Source organism: Labeo rohita, chromosome 15, assembly GCF_022985175.1.
Source record: "Labeo rohita strain BAU-BD-2019 chromosome 15, IGBB_LRoh.1.0, whole genome shotgun sequence".
NCBI classification, from domain to species: Eukaryota; Metazoa; Chordata; class Actinopteri; order Cypriniformes; family Cyprinidae; genus Labeo; species Labeo rohita.
This window is the reverse complement of record NC_066883.1, coordinates 13,558,789-13,573,684: the sequence shown is the minus strand read 5'-3', so window position 1 is coordinate 13,573,684 and position 14,896 is coordinate 13,558,789. Positions and strand designations below refer to the sequence as shown.

The following is a 14,896-nucleotide window of genomic DNA, read 5'->3' as shown; positions in this document are numbered from 1 at the left end:
GCTCTCCAGCTGAAATTGGCAGTTGGAGGCTTTTAGCAATTATGTTTTTGTTAGCGCTTACAGATGCTTGTCTCGGAGGCCAGGCAGCACTGGCGGTGAAGCACTGTAATCAACCAAGCCTTGCTGAACAAAGGGGAGGGCCTGAGATCAAAGTCAATTTGCTCACAGGAGAGAAAAATAGCGGGAGAGAGGGTGACAGGTCTAAGGACTGTTGGACTCTAAAGCACTGATGACCTGAAGAAAATGTGTGCATGATCGTGATTGGGAAGAGGGTCGTGGTATCGTGCCTCTCTCGTGTAAGCGGCAGCAGTAATGGCAGCCCGTCCTTTGAGGGGCAAACGGGTCTCGGCACTGGGAAGCATTCCGCGACCAATTTCAAAATGATGCCGTTGCGATGTGTATCATCTCAGCTGTATTTTGTATCCTTTTTTGTAGAAAACATTAGCTAAATTCTCCTGGCATGTTGAACACAGGGCTGAAATGAGGCTGAAACTTTTCCGAGGTGGTTTCATAACTTTTTGTGATAGTAAAGAGGTTTTGAGAGTTGTTTTGCAACCTGACTGCCAAAATGTAAGATCTAAAACCATGATTTGTGTCATTTTGTACATTTCTTCTAAGCTGCGCACATGTGTGGTCGCACAAAATTCTTACTTCGCAACTGCGCAGAAAAGAGGTGCAAAAATTCGTTGAGAAAGCCATTTGATTTTATATAAGTAAATGCAAAATAACTCAGTCTGGTCTCATTGTTGATATGTAGGTATTAATACGAACTTTTAGAAGCACAAAAGGTACATTTTTGTATGTTCTTATTGATGCTAAAACATACAATTTAGACGTATTCAACGTTTAAAACGTACAAATCGTTACATATTTTTAGCTAAAAATGTAAAATATTTACATATCTTTTATATCATTAAGATATTCATATCAATGCATTTTACTTTTATCAATATGCGATTTAAATTTTTAGCCCCCTAAAGGAGTAGTTCACTTCCAGAACAAAAATTTACAGATAATATACACACCCCATTGTCATCCAAGATGTTCATACATGTTGTAAAGAAATTTTGTTTTTTGAGGAAAACATTTCAGGAATTTTCTCTATGGTGCCCCCAAGTTTGAACTTCCAAAATGCAGTTTAAATGCAGCTTCAAAGGGCTCTTAATGATCCCAGCTGAGAAAGAAGAGTCTTATCTAGTGAAACAAATTTTTTTTCTTTTTCTTTTTCTAAAAGAAATTAAAATGTTAACCTCAAACACTCGTCTTGTCTAGCTTTGAATGAATTCTGTGTATTCCGTCGAAGACTTCCATCTAATTTTTTTCTCCAACTTTAAAATCGTTCCACATCGCTGTTTTACCTTTTTTTGTAAAGGGCATTTGATCTTCTTTGCATGTTCACTTTGTCGGTTCTTTTGCAGCGATGTAGGGTGATTTTGAAGATGGAGGAGAAAATGTGATGGGAGTTTTTCAACATACACTAACTGTCATGAACCGGAATACGCAAAAAGTTCAAGCAGAGCTAGACAAGACAAGCATTTGAGGTTAAAAAGTATATAAATTGTATTTTTTGAAAACCAATCGTTTCACTAGATAAGACCCTTCTTCTTCGGCTGGGATTATTTAGAGCCCTTAGAAGCTGCTTTTAAACTGCATTTTTTAATGTTCTAAATTCGGGGGCACCATAGAGGTCCACTATATGGAGAGAAATTCTGAAATGTTTTCCTCAAAAAAACATAATTTCTTAACGACCGAAGAAAGAAAGATGTAAACATCATAGATGACAAAGGGGTGGGTAAATGATCTATAATTTTTTTGTTCTGGAAGTGAACTTCTCCTTTAAGTGGTGGAAATAATGTATAATAGGCACAGAATGCTAAAAAAAACTCCAGGTGTAGTAGTATGCAAACTCTACTACATTGGGATGTTTTGGATAACTGTAGAAAAATTCATATGTGCACATTTTTTAAATAAGTTTATTAAAAATATTTTTTATATTATATTATTAGGGCTGCCCTCGACTAGTAGTCATTCATTTCAAACATGAATTGACGATTAGTCGCACATTTATTAATAAACCATATAAATCATAATAATGAGCCTTTAACTGCCTACATAGCCTAATAAGCGCTCAAGGGCACGTATAAAGCTTGCCACTGCATGTAATAATGTAATGATAAACTAGTGCTTTCTTTGTTTTCGGCTGAAGAGATGAAGTCGGTGACACTTACTCGTCATCTCTGCATTAGTAACGTGCCTGTATGCATGTTTCTTACAGACTACATAATCTAAGAATATTTGTTTTCCATTTGAATTGGTTCATTTGAAAGTAGATGTTTCACTCTCTGTAGATACCCTATATTTTTCATGTCTTTAATGCAAATATACACAAAGTTTCGAAGTTCACAGAGACCGAGATGGTAGAAAGCGCATCCTGTTTACTTTAATTATTTTACAAAAGCACAACGTTTCGTTGTTATCGTGAGTGCACACAAATAAACGTAGAGTCATTACAGATTCGAAAGATGTGTTACTATTATCTGTATGACCAAAAATGACGGCCAAGTGACTGCACCGGCACCTCCACCTGTAATACAGTAAGCGCACTACTGTTTAGCTTCCACACTCCACACAGACACTTGAATAGCGCACATTTTACTAGGTTAACATTAGATTGAGCGACAATGTAAAGTTGCAACTACTTACATATTTTATATGATAAGCCATATTTGAGGTTGATGATGAGAAACAGATATATATATATATTTTTTTGTTCTGCGACGAAGCAACTAATAAAATTTCTTGTTGACTAATGGTTAGCCCTATATATCATATAATAATTAGGGCTGTCAAACGATTAATCGCGATTAATCGCATACAAAACGAAAGTTTAAGTTTGCCTAATATATATGTGTGTGTACTGTGTGAATTTATAATGTATATATAAATACACACAAAATAATGTGTATATTTAATAGAAATGTTATGTACAAAATATTTGTATTTATACATAATTTAAATTATATAAAAAATATAATAAATACATACTTGTAAATATTTCTTAAATATATACATGAATGTGTTTGCATTTATATATACATAATATTTACACACAGTACACACACATTTATGAGGCAAACTCAAACTTTTATTTCATATGCGTTTAATCGCGATTAATCATTCGAAAGCCCTAATTATAATATTTTATATATAAAATATTACATTAATATATTTTTTGTGATAAAGAAAACCTCAAAACTCTAAATGGTAGTGTGTACAGTATATAGTAAAAGAGTAAATCTTATATTTTTATTGTTTCCAGTTTCCAGCTTCCACAATGATGTTTAGTAAGTTCAGAAGTGGAAAGCTCATCAATGTAAACACAGTATGAATTGCTCTTTAAGAAAATCTACTCAACCATAATAAGCTCGTATGACACACTGACCCTCCTTACAACACTTTCCCATGATTCCCATGAGATCATCTGTGTTCTGCTTCATACATATCAATACGCATTTTCCTCTTTTCCAGCCTTTTATCACATTTATTACGCAATTCTTCTATATAAAGTCATCAAGCATCTTGGAGCTGTAAAGCGTGCTGCTGTTTCGCCTGAGGACAAGCCTGTTACAGATTCAAGGAGGAATGCTGATATGCTTGAATTATTTAGAATGGCGTTCAGGTAAATGCCCCTGACAGATAATAGGAGAATGATGACCTGACACAATCACAGACGCCTGTTGGCACGCAGCGTATCAAAGACACATCAGGGCTGACAGGATGTGCTTTCATGATGGTACCCAACTGGGATTCACAATACTCCATCCATCTGAATGGAGAGAAGCACCTGAAGAACGCGCCCATCGAGAGCTGAGATCCAAAGATTGAGAGGAGAGGAAAATAAAAAAAACGCTTCGAAGGTTTGAGCTCCTGTCAAAAGCTGATGTCGACAGAATTTTAATGGCTGATGTTTGTGGTGGAGTGCTTAACTCAGGGGAAACTTTGTCTTTTTTTTTTTTGAAAAGAGAGAAAAAGTCTGAGGAACAAAACTGATGCTCATCCTGCTGAAAGGACATGGGAGACACTTTTGAGGACGTCGAAGTGCTTTATCTCTCTCTAGAATCCAAATTCATGTCCACGCTGTCCTCCCTAAAGCTTTTTTTGGCTTACACCTGTAGTAAAGTTTCAGTTTGCGACTCCACTTGTTTACAGAAATATAGCATTTGCAGCTGTCATCTGATGTGGCGGGAGCTCACGCCAAAGTGTATTTTAATGTGTAAACAGTCAAAAACCCTAATTTTGGCCCATTTTACACATGGTATTGAATATAAGCGTAAACAGGCTCCAAAATGTTTTGTGCTCCAATGTTTCAGGGACACATTTGGCCTCATCGGCGCTGTAAACACAAATGCATCCTAATGTGTTCCAGACTAAAAAAAAAACAACAACTACTCATCTGTCATGCAAACTTGTTAGCTTAGAGAAAACAAAAAACATCCAAGATGAACATTTGTAAAAGTACATGTAACTTCTCAAGTTTGCCCAATATAGGAGTTTAACCGAAAAAAAAAAAAAAAAATAATAATAATAATCATAATTGGTAATTACAATTGTAAGATTATAATTTTCAAATTAAATTTTGATTAATAAGTGAAGTGATTTGTGATCACATGAATCAACATTAAAACAAGAAGAAAATAAATTGTTTCTAAAAAAAGAATGTATAAACAAATAATAAATCATTTAATAATAAACATAAAAAAACAAATAAATAAATACATAAATATTGTGACTGATTGCAATATATTATTATTATTATTATTATTATTATTATTACTATTAGCTGCAACATCATGGTGTATTGCTGGCCCAAATCAGCTTATTTTTGTAACAACATAAAGTAAGAAAATATGTTTTTTTTTGCCTCATGTGATATTTTAGCCTTTTCAAGTGAGTTATTTATAGTTAAAAATCCAATAAAAGATTGAATAATAAATAAAAGATAAATTAAAAGATTGGATAAATAAATAAAATAGAATATATAGTATACATTAAAGGAGAAAACAAACAAACAAAAATAGTATTATTTACTGTTAATATTATGGTTATATTATATTATATTATATTATAATAAATGCATGCTGTTGAATAAAAATACTGGGAATAACTAGTGTTCATGATTACTAATAATATTAATGATTCTTATTGTTATTATTACAATTATTATTATGTAATATAATACTATATAATATATAATGTGGTTATATTATTAAATTCTTAATCATTTATTTACTTAAACCTATGTGGTTAAATAAAAATGTTTGGAATAACTACGGTGTTCATGATTTGCTGTTGTTGCTATTATTATTATTATTATTATTATTATAGTTGTTGTCATAGCAGCAACAGCAATTCATGAGCACTGTAGTTATTTCCAATATTTTTTATTTATTTATATTTTATTTTATTTTATAATTTATTTATTAAATATATTATTAATAATTGAATAATATAATCATAAGATTAATAAAAATAATATCACTAGTAATACTACTAATATGAAATAAATATTAATAATAATAATAATAATAATAATAATAATTATTATTATTATTATTATTATTATTATTATTATTACTTATTATTTCTACTACTACTACTACAGTTATTTGTGGCAATAACGAGGCACAATTGTAGTCCAAATCAGATTATTTTTTGCAACAGTAAAATGTCCAATTAAATATTTTGGTTTGCAATGAGATTGTGTGACTACAATTTTAAAATGTTATGTTCACAATAATATTAAACTTTTAAAACATTATTAAGGGACAATATAGTGGTGTATTTGCAGTCCAAATCAAAACCGTAAACCGAAATAAATTAGAGATGCAGGACATGGAATTATGGGTAAGGATCAGAAAACTTTTGGATGCAACTACTTCCAAATGTAAAATGGACCACTGAGGCTCCCTGCTCGCTCTGAACGCAACAAAAACACACAAGTCCCTTTTACTCTCACATATCTAAAGATATAGCTTGTTATTATGACTTCACCAGACTCATCTGATACCATCTAACAGACAGACGACTGTGAGATAATGTAGAGAAATATGGATGCATACGCACAGATATATATATGTGTGTGAGATGGCTGGGGTTTAATGAAAAAGCACTCTGGACTCGTTGGGTCAGACTTGTTTACCTCTTCTGACACAGAGTGGCACTTTCATCTGTCTTCTGCTCTAATTGGACGCTCTGCCTCGACTCTCATCTTTCGAGCATGGTTACCTTACCGACACACAAACACGGCTGCACACACACACTGTAACACCAGGCAAATTTGCCTGCGTGTTTACCTCTCGCGCTCATAATGACAGCTATTTCTGCAGCTTCTCAGCTGTTTGCATCTGAAAGCTGGGTTCTCCTTCATTCACTTCCTGCAGCTTCACACCGACACGGATGCAGCTAAACCTGTTGTACATAATCAAACACTTCAATGAATATTCTGTTATCATTTACTCACCCTTGTGCTGTTGCAAACTTAACTTTCAGTCGTTTGTTACACAAAAGCTATTGTATGTCTTCAGAAAACTTGGCACAAGTCATAAAGACTGCATTTATGGCATTTTTGCGACCAGTATAATATTCAAAGTAATATTCAAAATTCAATTCCACTGAACCTCACGTGTTTGGATTGATAGATAGATAGATAGATAGATAGATAGACAGATAGATAGATAGATAGATAGAAGATGGACGGATGGATGGATGGATGGACAGAGAGACCGAGACAGACAGAAGATGGACGGACAGACAGATAGACAAACAGACAGTCAGACAGACAGATAGACAGACAGTCAGACAAATGGACAGACAGATGGATGGATGGACAGAGAGACAGACAGAGAGACAGACAGGCAGACAGATGGACAGACGGATAGACAGACAGACAGACAGACAGACAGTTAGATGGATAGACAGACGGAAGGACGGACAGAGAGAAAGACAGTCAGTCAGTCAATCAGTCAGTCAGTCAATTAGACAGACAGACAGACAGATAGACATATGGACAGACAGACAGTTGGACAGACAGAGAGACAGACAGTCAGACAGATGGATGGATGGACAGATGGACAGACAGACGGACGGACAGAGAGAAAGGCAGTCAGTCAGTCAGTCCGACAGACAGACAGTTGGACAGTCAGTCAGACAGACAGACAGATGGATATATGGATGGACAGACAGACAGACAGATAGACAAGACAGTCAGACAAATGGACAGACAGATGGATGGATAGACAGATGGACAGACAGACAGACAGTTGGATGGATAGACAGATGGACGGACAGAGAGAAAGACAGTCAGTCAGTCAGACAGACAGACATATGGACAGACAGAGAGACAGATGGACAGACAGACAGACAGACGGACAGAGAGACAGACAGTCAGTCAGTCAGTAAGTCAGACAGATGGACAGATAGACAGACAGATGGACGGACAGAGAGAAAGACAGTCAGTCAGTCAGTCAATAAGTCAGACAGACAGACAGACAGACAGACAGTTGGACAGACAGAGAGACAGTCAGATGGACAGACAGACAGACAGTCAGTCAGTCAGTCAGGCAGAGAGATGGATAGACAGATAGATCGACAGACAAACGGATGGATGTATGGATGGACAGATGAACAGACAGAGAGACAGACATAGAGACATACAGACAGACAATCAGACAGACAGACAGACAGACACATAGATAGATAGATAGATAGATTTTTTTTTTAAAAATATTTCTATTTTGGATTAAATGTATTTTTATTTTAGTTTTCAGTAATTTAGAACTTCAATTAAAAGAAATAGATGAAAGTAGAAATGTTGCATTGGCAACCAACTGAATTTTTTCAATTTAATTTAATTTAATTTAATTTAATTTAATTATTTTAGCTCGTTAAAGTTAATAACAACACTGCTTTTCTCTGAGACAAAAAGTTGCTGTATCTGTATTAAAAAGTTGCCATCAAACGGAGCAACTACACAGGTGAAGGATACTTCCCCGGTGGCCCCACCGCCACTCTGTAGTTGCTGTAGCTGTTGGTTGGGTGGAAGTTGAAGACGAAGATGACGTTAGCTCTCTCGAAGACGATCACCTTGTCTCCCTCGTGCTTGGCGCTGACGTAAGCCTATAAAGAGAGACAGAGAGATCAAAGATTGAGCCCAGTGGGATTGCATGAGATTTGTGTGCTTTTAATCACACATGTTCTGTATCTCAGTCTCTGCATGTTTGATCTTCAGCAGTAACGTTATGGTTCCCATCTGCACGGATATTGTTGAAAATCCTACAACTTTTCGTGCCCTGTGTATGAACCCATTACTAATCATACCCACGTTATTAAAGCCCTGTTATGTAAGACAGATTCTGAGAAGCATTTTACAGGAAGTCTCTCACTGCACTGAAGCTTCATAGTATTTAAATGAAATGAAATTAATAAAGATTAAATGAAAAATGCAATACAAATGAGAGTAACTAAAAACACAATAATAAAATGTACTCCATAATAAAATATTTTAATAAATATAAAATGCAATAAATAAATAAATAATGCTTATTAGTTAATTATTGTAAAATAAATACTTCTGAGAAAACAATGACATCATTCTTAAAAGTAAAGGTAAAAAGAAAACGTTGTGATTGTGATTTACTATTTTAAGCAATATATATATCTATAAATAAGTAATAATTATTTATAAGTAATAGGGTTAAAGTTTCACAGTATGCAAACAAAATAAAAAATCATTGGGCTAAATAAGAATCGATTAAATAAAAAATAAAATACAAAATAAATAAATAAATAAATGTATTATACTTATAATTTATTTACTGATATTGTAAAATAAATAATAAAAAGTTTAAAAATATTAAATATATATAATCTTAAATAAATAAATACAAATAATAAATATAAATACAAAAGTAAATAAAATGAGTGCAAAATTAATAAAAATAAGATAATTATAGATAAGATAAAAATAATAATTATTTTATTCTTTGGTCTTAGTTTTAATTGCAGTATACTGGATAACTCGTGGCCCAGATCAGCTTATTTTTGGAGCGGTAAAATTTCCAATGAAATAAATATCGAGAAGCAAGAAGAATATTTTCAAAGGATCCATCCACTGAAGATCTTTCTCCCTACAAAATACAGACCCTTCAAACTACTCAAACTCCAAACTTTTGAAGTGCAGGATTTTTTTATCCAACTGAAATCCAGAGATGACACTCTTGGGGCAAAACCGCAGCTCACTGTCAGCAGCAGATGACTGCCAATGATTTAGCTGGTTTCCAGCAGAAAGACGAGTCTGTAACGTGCCATTACCAGAGATTATCAATGTCACTCTGCCCCACTATTTTTAGTGGTCCAGACCCTCAGCCAATTTGGGAACGGAATATGAAAGAAAGATAAGAAATGCTTATACTGAACAGAGAAGACACCCAGTTGAAGGAGCCAGAATAGTTTTACTCAGGATTCATCTGCACTGAGTTACATTCTCTTCATACTAGCAGGGTCAGAAATGAACTTTTCTATTAAGTGGGCAATAACTGCTTCCTGGAACTGATTTCAAGGGACATTATATATATATATATATATATATATATATATATATATATATGTGTGTATGTATTTTAAATATATTCATTATGTGGTATGACTGCAATATAAAGACAAAAATTCAACCTGATCTCAAGACGAAAACTTACCTACGAATATGACGTTAAAATGCAAGCGCAAGCATGCCGTTTTAGCTTGTTTTTCAATCACTCATCTTTCAGCTCTTTCATCATGAGTCATGTTTTTCACGGGATTCGTACCCAGGGATTCTGCAAGCTTGTTATGTTCGGAAAGCAAAACATATGGAGCTATAATCACAACTGTGTATGAAAATGATTACAAGTGCTTGCTGTTTTTTCCTCCTCTAGTGTTCATTTCCTTTGGAAACTGCAGTGATATGTACTTATTGGTACATATTTCGTGTGTTACGAAAAAGTTCCCATAGGTAAGTTTTCATCATGAGATCAGGTAGCAAAAATTTGTCGATTAGGGCTCTTGATATAGTAATACTAATTATTGATGTATTGAAGTACAGGTGGATCTCAAATTAGAATGTTGTGGAAAAGTTAATTTATTTCATGTATGTTATGTATTAAATACATTCAATACAGACCAAAGTAGTTTGTCTTTGGTTCTTTTAATTGTGATGATTTTGGTTCACATTTAACAAAAACCCACCAATTCACTATCTCAACAAATTAGAATATGGTGACATGCCAATCAGCTCATCAACTCAAAACACCTTCAAAGGTTTCCTGAACCTTCAAAATGGTCTCTCAGTTTGGTTCACTAGGCTACACAATCATATAGAAGACTGCTGATCTGACAGTTGTCCGGAAGACAATCGACACCCTTCACAAGGAGGGTAAAGCCACAAACATTCATTGCCAAAGAAGCTGGCTGTTCACAAGGTGCTGTATCCAAGCATGTCAACAGAAAGTTGAGTGGAAGGAAAAAGTGTGGTGGGTTGTTGTTAAATGTGAACCAAAATCATCACAATTAAAAGAACCAAAGACTTAAACTATTTCAGTATGTGTGCACTGAATTTATTTAATACACGAGTTTCACAATTTGAGTTGAATTACTGAAATAAATGAACTTTTCCACAACATTCTAATTTATTGAGATGCACCTGTATATTGATGTATTAATCGAGTACAAAACTTTTTTGTGCTTGAGAAAATGGCACATCGTATTCTAGCTACACAGACAAAACAAAGAACCATTTTTGAATTAGTTTCGCTTTTTACGCTTCAAGACTTCAAACTGGTTATTTTAGCAGCATGAATATGATTATTCAAACAATGAATAAATTATCTATAAAAATTGAGCAAAGATTATTTACCTAGTGCTTTTAATAGTGCTTTCACTAAAGCAGTAGAAAGCAGTAGTTCTCCTTTTTTAATTATTCACGCAAGTAGATTACATACAATAGTCAATGCAAAGAAACAAATAGAGGCGAAATCACACTACACGGTAAAAAAACAAGTTGTTGAGTCAACTTAAAATAATTTGTAACCTGGCTGCCTTAAAATTTTAAGTTCAGTCAACTCAAAAAAAGTTTATTCAACTTGAGATGTTAAATTATACTAAGTGACAACTTAGATATTTGAGTTGAATTAACTTAAAATTTTAAGACAGCTGGGTTACTTACCCATCTGTTAAGTTTAGCAAATATCTAAGTTGTTACTTAGTACAACTTATCATTTCAAGTTAACTAAACTTATTTTAGTTGACTGAACTTAAAATTTTAAGGCAGCAGGGTAACAAATTAGTTTAAGCTGACTCAACCAATTGTGTTTTTTTTATTTTTTACAGTGTAGGCGACCTTGAATGATGCAAAATGTGCAACGCGTTTGCCACAAACGCACAATATTCGCCTCAATCACATCTTTCGTGCAATTTGAAAAATTTCAACTCAAGCGTTGTTAAATTATAGATAACTATAGATAACTATAGACCAATCTCTCTCCTTCCATTCATAGCAAAAACACTTGAACGAGTCATTTTCAACCAGGTATCGCTGTTTCTCGCACAGAACAGTTCATTGGATGCTAACCAGTCAGGGTTCAGGAGCGGCCACTCAACTGAAACTGCACTACTGTCAGTCACTGAAGCCTTGCGGATTGCAAAAGCTGATTCCAGATCATCGGTACTCATTTTGCTGGATCTTTCTGCTGCTTTTGACACAGTCAATCATCAGATCCTCCTGTCCACCCTCTCATCACTGGGTATCACAGGGATTCCACTTCGCTGGTTTGAATCCTATCTCACAGGTAGGTATTTCAGGGTGGCCTGGGGAGGGGAGGTATCCAAAGCACATCATCTGGCCACTGGGGTTCCTCAGGGATCAGTTCTTGGACCCCTCCTCTTCTCCATTTACACTACATCACTGGGGCCCATCATACAGGCACATGGCTTCTCTTACCACTGCTATGCTGATGACACGCAGCTCTATCTTTCATTTCAACCAGATGATCCAACAGTAGCTGCACGGATCTCAGGCTGCTTGGCGGACATCTCAGAGTGGATGAAAGAACATCATCTACAGCTCAACTTGGCAAAGACTGAGCTCCTTATTTTCCCTGCCACTCCAACTCTACAACATGATTTTACCATCAACTTAGGTACTTTAACAATTACCCCATCAAGTTCTGCCAGAAATCTTGGTGTTATCTTTGATGACCAGCTGACTTTCAAAGACCACATTGCTAAAACTGCTCGATCTTGCAGGTTTGCCCTACACAACATTAGAAAGACCAGGCCCTTTCTAACTGAGCAGGCCACACAACTTCTTGTCCAGGCCCTGGTCATCTCCAGGCTGGACTACTGCAATGCTCTTCTAGCCGGTCTTCCCTCATGCACAATCAAACCTTTACAAATGATTCAGAATGCAGCAGCACGACTGGTCTTCAACGAGCCCAAAAGGGCCCATGTCACACCTCTCTTCATCACCCTGCACTGGCTCCCAATTGCAGCTTGCATCAAATTCAAGACACTGATGCTTGCTTATAGAACAACCACAAGCTCGGCGCCCGCCTACCTCCACTCACTGCTACCAATCTACACTCCCTCCAGAACTCTGAGATCCGCCAGTGAGCGACACCTCATTGTACCATCACAAAGAGGCACAAAATCACTTTCCAAAACATTCTCTTACACCGTTCCTGGCTGGTGGAATGATCTTCCCACCGCTATCCGGAATGCCAACTCCCTAACAACTTTCAAGCAACTGCTGAAAACCCATCTCTTTCGACACTACTTGACTTAAAAAAAAAAAAAAAATTACTTTTCTACTCTTTTCCCTTTCTAGCTTGTACTTAATTGAACAATGCCTGTTATATGGTATTTTGAGCACTTCGTAGGTCGTTTTGCTTCTTTAGGACAAATCTCTTGATGTATTTCCCACCTGTAAGTCGCTTTGGATAAAAGCGTCTGCTAAATGAATAAATGTAAATGTAAATGTAAGCGGAAAATTTGCATGACGTGTTAAAATATATGATATAGGTATTTGGAGCAGAGAAAATTTAAATCAGTTGTAATGGTATTTGCATTTTATTAGCATGGCTACAGAGATGCTGCTATCAATAAAAAGTAGTAGTTATCCCCACCATGGTTGATCATGCAATGTTTTTATTTATGCGAGTGATGCAAAAAACATTCCACGAGTAATGTAGAGTGAGTGACGTGATGTGCATGTGATGTGCATATGGTTCATTTGGTGTGAACCATTACTTCTATCTGGACTTTGTTGTTCATGATGAGAGAACTTGCAAGGGTTAGGGTTGCCAGTTTTTCATAGCAAAACCTGCCTAATTGCTACTTAAAAAACCTCTGGTAAAAACCGCATTCCACATTTTTTGGCGGGATTCCACTGTCAAATTCGCATTCCTTGGACTAAATATCACGTTATTGGGGTTGCTTCAACCCACAGACATGAAAAACATCCCACTGCAACAGTGTTATAACAGCCCAGTTCCACAGGAAAACCATGGACTTGGCAACACTGGAAAATGCAGACTTCAGTCAGCATGCAAATTCAGTCAAAACTCCAGCGTTTCATCAATTACTAATCTGAACACTTCTGATTGTTTACTGCATTCATAAGCTTAACAGAAAAGTGTGTCATTGGTTAGAAATCTCAACACTGCAGGAAAAATGCGTACAAAGAAATCTGATGCAAACTGGGCATTTCATTTTTGTCACTTTTGTGGATTTTTTTTGTCCCAAACCCCAGTTTCCATCCCTGATGCTTAGCCTGCGCTCCATAAAGTCCACATCAAAAAACTGACCTGATAAGATTCATTAAAACATGTTAAAGACATTTTTTTTTCTATGTATGCTTGTTACTGTGATGGAAACAAACCTGAGTATTCAAGCAACCTTCAAATGTCTGTCTTCATCAGAATTTGTAATGGTTTTATAGGTTATAATGGGAATTGCACTGATTTCAATGAAAACTGTAATGATGCTTGTTGGTCTCCGCTGATAATTGGTCACCTTCTACTGGCTTGTTAAAACCACTAAATCCTAAAGGAGTATGTACCAACACACTATGGGAAACCATTTTTTAAAGGTTTTAATGGGTAAAAGTTGATGATTTGTAATGTTTGTAATGGTATTTATAGTGGACATTTCTGTGATTTTTTTTTTTTTTCAGTAGGGTATGCAAATATATAATTTGCTTTTAAAATGTGCAGACAGCAACAACTACAACTGTACATTAGTCCAGACTCATATTTTTATGCCCTCATTCATCAAAGCACTGGTCAGTTCTAAAAACCACCCTTTCATTTTTCATAACAGTGTGTATTTGGATTTAAGCATACACATTATTCTGGCATTTTCCTTCACATGCAAATATTTTGTATATTTAATATATTTAAGAACTCAAATCCACTATTATTCATTCAGTACAAGGATCGAAGAAAGGATACACCTGATTCCAGCAGCCGTTCGTCATTGTGTGTAATCGTAACACGAGTCTTGCATTTTGGAGGACTTTACTGTAAATAGTATAGATCTGAGAGGTTACATTTTCATCGACATGGCTGGCACAAAAGCAGATCCTTTGAAGTAGACATATAAGTAAGGAGGTGAGGCAATGCTCTTCATTGTCATGATATACTGGCGCCAAACTGCTGCACAGGAGATAATGTGTGTTATGGAGTGCTGGAGCTATATCCCTCAGTGCATACACAAACAGCTTTAGTGTTTTAATAGAGTTTCCAGTCATGCCCAGTTTCATTTCATAGCTAAAAGTATGTTTCCGAATAAGGTGATCTCAATGGAG

The 14,896-nt window shown here is 35.4% G+C and overlaps 1 protein-coding gene across 1 annotated transcript in view; it reads right to left on the bottom strand.

The window, feature by feature from the left end:
• Window positions 1–14,896, bottom strand: part of gbe1b (glucan (1,4-alpha-), branching enzyme 1b) — a 205,877-nt gene that overhangs the window by 34,073 nt on the left and 156,908 nt on the right. The window contains 1 exon segment of the mRNA XM_051129146.1: window positions 8,045–8,175. Within this exon segment, the coding sequence (XP_050985103.1) occupies window positions 8,045–8,175 (131 nt within the window).